General features: G+C 35.1%; 1 protein-coding gene across 3 annotated transcripts in view; it reads right to left on the bottom strand.

Annotated features, from left to right (window-relative positions):
• Window positions 1–12,550, bottom strand: part of BICC1 (BicC family RNA binding protein 1) — a 108,022-nt gene that overhangs the window by 19,479 nt on the left and 75,993 nt on the right. For all 3 annotated transcript variants that reach the window (XM_051619000.1, XM_051619001.1, XM_051619002.1), the window contains 7 exons: window positions 7,928–8,007; window positions 6,655–6,813; window positions 5,684–5,737; window positions 4,877–5,071; window positions 3,666–3,917; window positions 1,482–1,613; window positions 150–333 (listed from right to left, as the gene is read on the bottom strand). In XM_051619000.1, the coding sequence (XP_051474960.1) occupies window positions 150–333; window positions 1,482–1,613; window positions 3,666–3,917; window positions 4,877–5,071; window positions 5,684–5,737; window positions 6,655–6,813; window positions 7,928–8,007 (1,056 nt within the window). The remainder of the gene's footprint in view (window positions 1–149; window positions 334–1,481; window positions 1,614–3,665; window positions 3,918–4,876; window positions 5,072–5,683; window positions 5,738–6,654; window positions 6,814–7,927; window positions 8,008–12,550) is intronic.

Below are 12,550 nucleotides of genomic sequence, written 5' to 3'. Positions count from 1 at the left end.
TTTTGGAATTCTCTAATGCTGTAACACTATTCCTCGTGTAAATACACATCTGGTTTTTGGTGGTTCTTTTTAGTACAAGTGAATTAAGTTTCCTATATATATACATATTTATTAAAAAATAAAAATAAAGCTCTACAAAGAAGGCATACCAAGCCCAGTGAGTCCTAGTCCTGCTGAGGACAATATATCCAAACCAGGACAAGACAAACCAACAGGGCACGAGACAGAGGGATTTGATGCTATGGTAATTCCACTACTTTCAAGTCCCAAGAGACATTTCCGTGCCTCGTACATATTTAAGGCATTTCGTTCCACACTTTTTACAATCACAGACTGTAAGGAAAGAAAAAAAGAAAACAAGAAAAAAGGAAAAAACAATTAGTAACATGATTACGTAACATGAATCTGTGACACACAACTCTTCTTAATACTCCCTCATGGCTATCAGAAACAGCAGTGAGAGACAGCATGAGAGTGTTCATTAGCAACTACCTAAATTCAGTGGCCTTGCTAGTAAGTTTAGGGATTTTGCATGCACTTGACAACAAGAATGATGAAAGTCCTTGTGTCTAAGAAGAACAAGTACGATAGTACCTTGGTGCTACTTGGTATATCAAATCCTAAGTGCCTCAGGGTCTAGAAAAGTGAACCAATAATTACAATCTTATCTTCTTTTTTATCAGAGGTATATGCCTTGAAACAGCAAAAAAAATTGGTGCATTTTAAATTCAGCTACTTAATTCATAGCTGTCTGAAAATAACAAATGCCCAGAAAAATAAGTTACAAAACCCAGTAATTATTTCTTGTATATTCTTTACAAGATATTTCTTTCAATTGATTTTGTATATCCCTACACAGAGAAGCTTACTTATTGATATAATGCAATAGTAATTTTAAAATTGAGACTTTTGCCTGTTAAAGCATGGCACAACAATGCAGGTAACTGCAAATCTCACATCCATATGCACCCGATTATTTTACAACAAAGATCTGCTATTAGAAGTATTTTTTAATTATTTTTTCTTGTGATTCTTTTTACCATCTTATTTAGAGCAGTCAAGACTTTTCTCATAGTCATATTGCTTACTTTGTTGTGGTTTTTGTTGTTGTTTGTGTATTTCTCATTGCTAAAGAACACTGCAGTTATGTGGCAAGAGCTGCAATTTAAGATTAATTTCTTAAAAACAAACCAAGAGTAGTTCTAGTCAGATAAAAATCTATCTCCTTGTAATTTATTTCCTTTACCAGTATCTTCCATTCAAAAGCTACCCTCTGTATCGTCAGATATTTAATGAAAAAGTCATATTACCATAAAGGAGAGTTGTTGTAACATTTAAATTGATATTTCAAGCAGAAAACACATATACCTTTTACAAGTTTATGATCCATTAAGTTAGGGAGGAGGAGCAGATATGTCAAGTCATCAGCTCCCAAAAGTTGTCGTGAAAGCCTAAAAAGAAAATATTAGCTTTTCACCAACCTTGCTTGGTTGCTTTGGCTTCGGCTTAATGCTTATGAAGACATCTAACTGCTCCATTAGCTGTGTTATAAACTGTGGTTCTACTTCAATTTCTTCCTTCATATCAAACATGAGCACAAGAGGAAGGCAACCCTGAAAAGACAAGATGCAAGCCTTTATAAAACTTACAACCTACCCATGAAAAAGTTAGCAATACACTGAAACATAAATTGTAACACATGTGCATCACGATACAGTAAAAAAAAATAAAAATAGAGAGGATGAAATTGTAAGTAAAGCCATTTCCTTGTACACAAGAATGCAGGTGTATCTTGCTACCTGAAAGATTCTGAACAGTTTTGTGCTACAAGGGTGAAATAATTTGTTGAATGCTTGACATTGCAATCAGCACATATGCACCCTGCATTATCTGTTTATACAGACTTGGAGCTGTCTGGAGGATTTCAATTCAGAAACCATTATAATCTTTTGTTCTGAATTAACAGGTAGCCAAGAACTGATAGTAGGACTCTTACATACTCAAATTGCTCATGTTAAACTATTCTTGAGATAAGGAAACATAATTCTGAAAAATGTCTACGTAAGTCACTATTGCTTAAATATTGCACCTTTTAGCTTTCTCTTCCCCTGGCCTAGATCAGAGAGGTAAGTATTTCCCCGTGATACAGATGACATCTCTGAAACACTTGAAATACTAAAACTAAGTAAAATCACTGCACCCTTAAAAAAAAGCCCAACCCCCAAAAACTTGCCAGTCGCAGGATACCTAGAAATCATTAGATTGCTACTTAGCATAACAACAAAAAAGGTAAAAAGCCAGTGAAAAAACCTACTTTTTTGTGATTTTAATTTCATGATAAAGTAAACATATCACAAGTGTCAAGAAAAAGTCCCAGTAAGTTACATTCAAGAAAGTGGTCCTAGATAATCAGTTTCCCGATTTTGCTTCAGAATGAAAAGGAGCAAATTGGTACATTTAATCTTCAGAGCATTAATTCAAGATAATTTTATATTTAAATAGCACTTCTCACCAGTACTACCTATATATAAACACACACACAGAGTACTTCACAAAAATTAATTTTAACTTAAGGAAAATGAAAGCAAAGCATCTTAACAACTTTGACTTGAGGAAGACTAACAAATACAGCTTAACTCCAAAAAGTGAACCTGCCTGAAAAGAACATTTATGAATAAAGTCTACTTAGAAACACTGAAGCCAATAATCAAGGATTTTCTGATAACAACTGCTGAGAGCATTTCACGTACTTGGATATTCCAAATGTTTTTGTGAAAAAGTTACATGAAGTAGTATCAGAAGGTCTCACAGAAAGTTTTCTGAATGAAAATGCATCTCAGAGTTAACAGGAAACCAAGAAAGTTCGAAGTTGGAATGCCAGGTTTTAGAAACATATTAAAAGGCTTGCTTTTTACATTACTGTTTGGTTATTTTATGTTTAGAGCACCAGCTTTGAACTGGATTTGAATTCAGTAATCCTGTGTGTTGTTTGAAAATACCCGTATACATAAAAATCCATGTACCAGCATTAGTGCTACAGCTATGCCTAAAAGTTCCTGTGAAGCTTAAAGACCAACACAGCAAAAGCCTGTACAAATAATATTAATCACTACAACTATTTTTATATCAAGGCCTGAGGTCTTTTATAGAAATACTGAGGCTATGGTTCTAGAAAGAACATAAAACTAAAGAATGAGTAAGTACCCAATAGCTCCCCAGTTTCCTTAAAGACTCCCCTACAGGGGACCAAAGAAATTCCTATAACTTCTTCCCAAAAGAAACCTACTTACCTGATGAACATGGAAAAGGCAGGTGAGCAAAACTAAACAACCCATCACCCAAAAAACAACAAAGCCCTCCAAAATCTGCCTTCTACTCAGAAGCATATTATTATTGTAAAGTTACATTACTTATGTTGCATTTATATTCCTAAAGTTGTTTCACAATTAATGATCTCAGAGATTACAAGGAGTTGGGCTAACTACAAACATCCAGAGAACACTGACAAAAACAGAGCACTCAACTGAGTCAGCTTTTTGCAGTGTGAGTAGTAAAATCCTACCTCTTTTATGCTAGTTTGCATTTGGCTGATAAATACATGCAGACTGAACATATTTTCTATAATCTGGCACTTTTTTCAAACATGTTTCAGTGAAAGTATTTACCATGAGATACTGCCTGGCAAGACAGACAGACTCAATTGTGCCCTGGAGGTAGACAGTGGATTTCTTCTGTGGGTTACTAGGGTCAGGGAAGTGTATTTGAGCACCAGTCCTCTGCATGATATGCTTGATGTTACTGCCATTTCGACCCATCATGAAGAGATGATGCTGTGCTGCAATGTCTAGTTGTGTGCTCACGGGGATTGCAGAGGCCAGACTCCCAGCTAGGTGTTCTAAAAGCATGGCTGTTCCTTCCTGGGGGGGAGATGCAAGAAAGAGATGAAACACTGCTGACAGGCATGCAAAATGACACTTCAACCTGTTTCCTTACATGTCATGCATTCCACATTCAAGATAAAAGAAATTCTGTTCTAAAAACTCTATTGATTTGTCAAGCAGTGATATATGAACAAAGCTCTACTTATTATTCCCATTTTATGATGAAATGCAGCACTTAATTGCCATTGTAAAATGGTTTGGTCCCAAAAGACCTTCTGTGCCTGCATACAGCATTAGGAAAGTCAACAGGAATTTATTTGGGAAGGCATACTTGCAAAGTTTGTCCTTCAGTTTTGGTCTAAGATGTTCTTACTGGCTTGAGATGCACCCATCTGAGACTGTATCAATCTGTCACACCACCAGTGGTTAAGGAGGAGATTTTTTCTTCTATTAAGATAACGAGGTTCACAGCAGTTCCTTTATTTGACTGTTAAATTCACATCTCCCAGTCCCAGGTTCACAAGACCAGTTTTACCGGCAAGGCAGCTTCCAAGGTTATACATTTGAATGCACGTTGAGAAGATCAAATAATAAAAAACTAATGGAGAGGTTTTTGTTTCTTTTGTCATGGAGTTTTTTTTGGATTAGGGTTTTGTTTTGTTTTTTAAATAATTCAAGATGAGTAAGATTAACATATTCTAGAGTTGCTGGAAACCCACACAGGTGTGGAAGAGATGAAAAATAGATTAAAAGCTTAGCACAAGCAACACTAAATCCTAAACTTAAAACAATTTTCTACGCATTTTTACTCCATATTTACGCTATTTAAGTTTTTTTTAAGAAAAACAAACCTTCAGGCTTCAAAAGTGATTGTACACTAACAACATGTACTGATGATATAACATTAGGCAGGACATAACATTAATATATCCTTAAATATCTAAATTATGTTTATACTTATCATATGCAGAAACCTACTTCAGAAGTCACGTTACCTTCACAGCACTAGTGTTATTTTGTGACCCTCTGACAATGACTGTAGCACCATACATTCGAGAACGTTGTTTAAAGGAAACTGAAATGTTATATGTCTGAGATATATGATGAATTGTGGGAGAATTAGGATCCGGGATTGGTTGGAGAATTCCAGCAATAGGCAATTCAAACATGAGTACCAATGGAAGCAGCTCCTACAACAATATCGAAAAGCAAATATTGAGAACTGAAATAATACTAAAACTACAAGCATTTAATTACTGAATCAATGTGTTGGTCAGTGATGATTAAATTAACATAACACAACAATAAACTCTGGGCAGAAGATAAAAACAATATAATATCTTTAGTGGGAAAAAGAAAAACCACCAATTTTTCCAGGGAGATCAAAGCTTTTTGCTTTGCATGGGCTTTGTTATTGTTGTTTGGGTTTTTCTTGTTTATTTTTCCTTCCCCAAAATAGCAGGATCTTTTGCAACTATGTAGCAGCAGAGCCTGAGCTTCTAAAGGCCATCTGTGCACGGGACCTTAAGATGCAATTTAAGACACAATATGTGATAGTTTACATCTTGCTTATACTGGAGACTTCATGTTCAAGATCCACCTTGGGCTAGAAATATATCTGGCCAGAATGTGAATTGCTCATTTTACAATACCCTTTGCATTTTGCTCATATGGATACTCACATTGTTCTTATATTTCTGCTCTCATAAGACAGAGCCAGACAACCCTAGGGTTCTCAAAACTATAATTTGTTTTCCTTTCAGGTGTTTTCAAGGGAACACTATACTGAAATAGACTATTACCCGAATTCTAACTCTTGCAGACTCCACTCCAGCTGGCTGTCCTGCAATAGACACCTGAAAGAGCAAGAATATAGAAAACATAACATCACATTTAAAGAAGAGGGATTGGAAAAGTTATTCAGATAACTGTGAGGTTTTGGTTTTTTAAAATAAAAGTCAACATTTCACACCTGGTGATGTGTTCTCTGAACAGTAGCTGAAAACAAAAAACAGTGTAAAAGGATAATCTATGAATATTACAGCATCTTAAGCATAAGCTTTAGCAACTAGAAAAAAATCGAATAATACAGCTGTTTGGATCAAATAATGGAATTCCTCCTGTATGCACGTGCTCAGTGCTCATGTTCAACAACAGCAGGCTTTCTTGAACATTTTGGAATTACTGTATTTTGCTCAGCAGCCACCAGGATGCACAAGAGGGAATTCTAAATGCAGTGATGGAAGACTTGAAAGTAAACATTCCAGTAATCCTAGCATTATAAAAGATGTACAATTCAGATTCCATTACTTATTCTAATAAAGTTGAACTCTTACAGTAGGATACTCACTTTTGCTAGATATCCACCAAGTTTAGTTTTCAAGCAGATTACACCATAAACCAAAAGCACCAAGAAATTAATCCATATGCTAAATAAGTCAGGTGTTGAACAGGAAAAAATATGCAAAACCAGTGCTTTTCAGACTGCTTCTCTACCATTCACTTAAGTTGTTGACTTCTCTATGCTCAAAATAATTTAAGTATAAAAAAAAATAAAATGATTCATGAGCCATCACAAAGTGTTTCCATCTGCTTTAAAGATTTGCTCACTTAGGAAATCCCATACTTTCCACAGAGTGTAAATACCAACAGTTGATTTCCCTGAACATGAACTCACCAATCCCCAAAAAACTTTAATTGATGAAAGCTTAGAAATGATTTATACTCTCAGGAATCACAGTATAAATGAGTTAAAATATTAGCCAATACTTACTTGGTTGCTTTTCTCTGCTTGATTATTCCTATTTGAATCTGGAAAATGGATATGGCATCCTGTTTCCTCCATCACCTTTTTAATATTATTGCCACCTTTACCTATCACATGAGAATGTTCTGTATGTGAAACATCCATCTTCAAGGTTACCCGGTTGCTCTGGAAATCAAGCACCCAGTATTAGAGTTGTTCAAAGCAGAACCTGAGTATTTTAGAGTCATGTGACCTCAAGAGTGACATTCAAAATTGTATTTCCAAAGTATTTTTGCAGAGGCTTAACTTCTACTCAAGTTGTTTTAATATGGATCATAGTCAGATGCTAAAACACTCACATTTTCTTTCCAATGAGGAAAAGACATGGAAATATATACCTCAAAGATATACATTCAGAAAATGTCTAAGTTGTTCAAAACTAACTGCCCTAACTTTTATCAGCTGTGACTTACATGTCCTTTTGCAATCCAGTCTAATTCATTTTAATTCTTGTTCTTTCAGTTACAGTCACACACCCTTGTCTGATCTGAAATGATCATGTCATTAAGAGTTTGGCAAAGCACAAGGCCAGAAGTCCTACAATAACAGGATTTCAACAAACATCAAATTTTTCTGGTACATGAATTTTTAAAATATACAAACACTGCCTACAGCTGTTCTTAAAGGTCTATTGCTAACAGTCCATAATAACTCTTAATAGTTGTTAAAAAGATGCACTTATCACTGCCATGTTGCTTTTGGCAATCTGTTTGGAGAATCAAAAAGCTGGTGTACAGCTATGCAGAGGCCATACATGCTGCCCCAGAAGAGTAACCATTGAGACAAAAACAAAATCTGAAGAACACATGAGACTTCTGGCCAAATCCTTGACTGTTTAGAAGTTCTAGTTCTAATGTTTCACAGTATAAGAATGCAGTAACAGTTAAAAATAGAATTGCATAAATGCTCCTAAAATTGAATTTCAAATTAAACCCAAAATTTCAGGTTTGCTGAATCTACTGTAAGTCAGATTTTAAAGTAAAAATCCCAATTCAAGGAACAAACTGCATAAACTTCAAGTCACATATCCAGATATACTATTTCTATATAGTTCAGATGTGGAAAAAGTGCTTTAAGCAAGTATTTTCTTGTTGTATGTTTAAATATTTGTGTATACACCAAGTATCAACTTTCAGGCTTTCCTTTGGAGTGTCCATAAATATCTTCTGTTTAAATGAGCCCATTTAAAGAGATCAACGTCACTATAAAATTAGCCGCTAAGGTGTCAAAGTTTTCTTACTTTTGTGTCCAAGACAGACATTATTTTCTCTTTTGCTTCTTTAACATTTTCCTTTTTTCCAGAAACTTTAATATGGGGATCTACAAAAGAAATAAAGACTTGTAAGAAAAAAACAGGCTAAAACAATTATCAAACATTTCCTCACTGATTACACAAATTTATATACATTATTTTTAGTTCAGTAATAAACTGTATCACCAACCTTTGAGACTCAGCTGAAAACCAAATCTATCATTCTGTCCCTTCAGCCCCACCATTGGAATTACCAGATAAGTTTACTAAACATGATAAACAACTTAAAATAAACCAAATGCCAAAGGTACATCACAGTATTAAAATAATTGTCAGCAATGCAAGTAAGTAGGTAAGCCATCATATCTTCTCAAACAAACATTAACAGAGGAGTACTACAAAATTTTTTTACAGTCTTACTCAAGCTAACGGAGACAAATTCTAAAAGAAAAACATACAACACTCAACTCAAATTCACTCTCATCATCACTTTGTGAGATTTAATTCACCTCTAGAACTATTCTTTGCAGTTTTAACCTGGCAATAAAGGTGCATCAAATCAAGTTTAAATGGCATGAATTATAAATCAAACTTTGAAAGTGTCAAGTAGCTACTAAGTTACATACCCAGGAGAAACACCAGCTAATGGCAGTTTTTGCCCAGTGAGATATAAAATATAGATTTTACAATACATTTCAGTTTACATTATAATTTTTAGACCATTGTCCTTAAACAGCAGAAGTTGTTGTGCTGTACGTCACTTTCCCAAAAAAGTGTGAAAACCACACGTTCAACAGTTTAGCAGCACCATCTGGTGTCCAGAAGCATTAAGTGCCACAAAGCAAAACTACTGTCAACACATTAAATACAAGTTCAATTGAAACAAAAAAAATCCCCAGCTACCACCCAAATTTTAAGTATTAGAAACAAGGGTATGATTTTGCAGCTGATGCCCATTTCTTTTTCCTCAGCTCCTGAGTCTGTGACCCTTTTGCAGTGTAACAGTGTTTTTTTTTCTCTCCTGTGATAGACAAACTGTTATTCCCCCAAAAATTCTAAACCCTCTTTTGGGAAATTAATCTAATTCATTATAATACACAGATGCTTACATCGTGGGATACAGAAATGTAAATGCATTCTCAACTGCAGGACAATGCACAGCTCTAACACAACATATCTCTGCCTTTCCCATCATCTCAATGACTGAAATCACTTCGCTACTAAAAAAGTGGCAAATAATACAACAGGTTTACAATCTGAAGTTGTATGTAATTGAAAACTGAAACTGTTTAAGCCATGCCTGGATACTCCTTTCATTCCAACAATATAAACCCTCTAGTCTTTATCACTGGGAAGTTCTGAGCACATTCAGCTGGGGATACAGAAATGCTGAAGGAACAGGATCCACTGCCAAGTTTCATTAAGTCAAGAAAAATGCAGCAATTTGAGTTCTGAGAAACAGATATATTTCATTTTTAAAAACTGAAAAACTGTAGTCTGAAAAACATGGTTTGCACACAGAACCTACATAAGCTCCAAAAAACCGCTGCCTCAGCCTTTCACAATGGAGCAACGTGTAAAAAACCCAAAAGCAACAACAACAAAACACCAACAAAACAAAACCAAACCCCAAACAAAACAGTCTTAAGGGCAATTTTTCTTTTCTTTTTTAAGTTCACAGTAAGCCATGTGGTTCTAATGTGTTTAAGCTGTGAACAATATTTGAAGTGGATGTCGCAGGGAGAAATTCCCAGCAGCAGATTCTAGCACATTGTGTGCTCCAAGTGCTCTTTAGAGGCAATCAGGAAAAACACAAAACCAGGCCACCACCCCTTTGAGGTTGTGATTTTCACATATTTGTAAACATTATGTTTTAATACACATTTAGTCACAAGTATGAAAAATATCTGAAATAAGCCTGGCATCCTATTAGTACCCACGAAGATTACTACTATTACAGAATACTATTTGTTTAGCCATTGGTGCAAATACATTTTTAAATACTTATTTTTTCCATTTCTCACCTCAGCTGGTCTACACTTGTTTGTTGATACTGACAGCTTCACCAAAAAAAAATCCCATATTTCTGTATTTAACCTTTCTTTGTTCTTTTTAGAAGAAAACAATTACTTTTAAAACAAAAGCAAAGAAGAATCCACAAAGAAAAAAATAATTCCCTGACAATTCTAAAATATGCTATGAAATCTTTCAAAATTGGTCTTAAGTACCCTCTCCTTATTTGACTTCTTCTAATTGAAGTGGTTGGGAATGGATATGAAGCAACTTGTTTTTAAGTTAACAGAATTCTTCCTTTGAGACTCGCTCCCTCTTTCCTTCAAGGAAACACAATTTAGATGTGACATCCATATCAAAGTTCTGCATGAGCTGAGTTACTTGCAACAGAGTCTGAATTCATTCAACTGGCTCAGCAGGAGTTGGAAGTGGTTTTAAATCATGTATGGTCTGCAGGAAAACCAACAAGTACCCAAATAATGCTGAATCAATGAGCAAACAGATCACTTCAGGAATTGCTTAAAAATTCAGAGGGGCAATTAGATCATATGATCTGATTTTCTCTATATTACAGATTCTTAAATTTTTGAAGCATAATTCTCTATGGAATCAGTTTGCTTGTTGCAATTGTAGTTCCTCTAGAAAACCTGGAAAAGTGGAAAAGCGCCTGCTTGAATGGTTCATGACTTGCAGTCTCCCAGATTTGTGACATGGTTTGGACTCAAATTGCCCCCTCCCACTGGCTCTGAGCAAAGAGCCCTTAGTGGTCAATAGCATCTTTCAGTGAAGGTCCATATAGGCTAAGCAAATCACCTACCACTATACTAACTTTTTCTGAGCCCAACCCTAAATTCTCTATTTTGACCAACCATTAAGAAAAAATCATTAGAGAAGCTTTTTTTGTTTGTTTGGTTTGGTTTGGTTTTTTCCTGGCTAAATTATTTCTTTTCAAAGTAAAGGACATTCTTTTTTTAAACACTAAAACAGGGAGATGTATGAGCAGATAATAAAAAGTCAAATTTGACCCAAACTTTCTGGAAGCCCAGTGCAGATCAGGCTGCATTTGCCCTCAAACGACACTGCTAAGTAGAGAAAACTTGTCACTTGTGGAATCAACATTTACTTTCAGTTTCAGTTTTCTGGTTAATCTCAACTATTTTGTGGAAAAGACTGAAACTGGATAGTATCTGAAAACTGTTATCAGGACTTTTGAGCAGGAATAAAATTACTATAGAAGGGCTTTGTGCATCAATACAAGGGAGTAATTAAAACAGTTGACTTAATCTTTCTAATTATTTTCTGAAGCTGTGACTACCAATAGGGAACCAAATACAGTAAAAGTGGTTATAGACAATTTGTTACTTCTTGGCACCACAAACATAAGGTATTCAGTACTTTTGCATGACAAGCGATGTCTTGCTATTGTATTTACATTAGACTAGGCTGAACATATAACTTGTCTCTGCCACCTGTTTTCCAGGTGAAATTATTTATTCCATAGAGTCATAGTTATATTTTTTAATTTAGGAAAAAACAAACAACAACAAAACACTAAGTACTAACACTAAGCCTTAGTACTAAGACAAAAATATTTATTGAATAAAGCTCTACATTTAATATTTGAAACATCTCCAGGGTGTGACTGTAGCAATGCATTCTCAAAGTCACAAACAAGATAATTAGTACACGTACAAATCCAAAGAGGACTAATGCACTTAAAGGCACAGCAGGTATAACGGATGTATCGTATTGTCAGTACATGTAAACATAAAATCACCCACCAGTCAGTATCTAGACCTAGTTGAGCACAGCACCTGTGCAGTCTTAACTAGAATGAGAACACCCATTGAACAAACTGATGTCTATAAAATGGGTCTTGACCAGACTAGGGCTGTAACAATGCCATTTTTGTCCAGCTGACAACTGGATCAGATCACCAAGATGTTACATCATTCTTTAACCCTGAGAAACACTGAGTTTGGTATCTGCTTTTACTGGAAATACACCCTATTCCTCAGTGCTTTTTAACAAACAAACATGCACACACTTATGAATAAAACTAGAAGCTTACTCTAAATAAAACCAGAGTAATAGCAAAGAACAGATGCCTACCGTGAATGAAGAAATAAGACAAAAGCTTTACAAACTATTTGCAAACACAGAACAATGGCTTCAGAATAAGTCTGTGTGATAAAAGCATATAGGGATCTAATGCTCTAAAAACAAGTGTAGTATCAGAAACTGGAAAAGACTTTGACTAACAAGAAACAACATGATTAGTGTCCTGCAAAAGACAAAAATTTCACTGTATAGTAACCTATCTTTTCACTGATTTTCATGGGCAGCATCTTTTCCATAGGAATGGAAAAGACGAAATAAATACAAGTTTAACTTCTTCTCAAGAAGGGTGAATATTTACATAAAAGAGAAAGCTAATATTACGCAAGAGAAAATGCTGGAAATTTTTCACAACAGTCTTCATTTTGCCAGACTCTTGCCTTGAAGTGGCCTTTTATTACTCCTATCCTCAAATTCCTCACTCCACACTTTGGCAGAGTTTCCACCTCCTCTGTCTTTGTCCACAGCTATACCAGCAAG

The sequence above is a fragment of the Apus apus genome, chromosome 4 (genome assembly GCF_020740795.1).
Source record: "Apus apus isolate bApuApu2 chromosome 4, bApuApu2.pri.cur, whole genome shotgun sequence".
Taxonomy (NCBI): Eukaryota; Metazoa; Chordata; class Aves; order Apodiformes; family Apodidae; genus Apus; species Apus apus.
The sequence above is the reverse complement of the archived record's forward strand: the minus strand, read 5'-3'. Positions and strand labels throughout refer to the sequence as shown.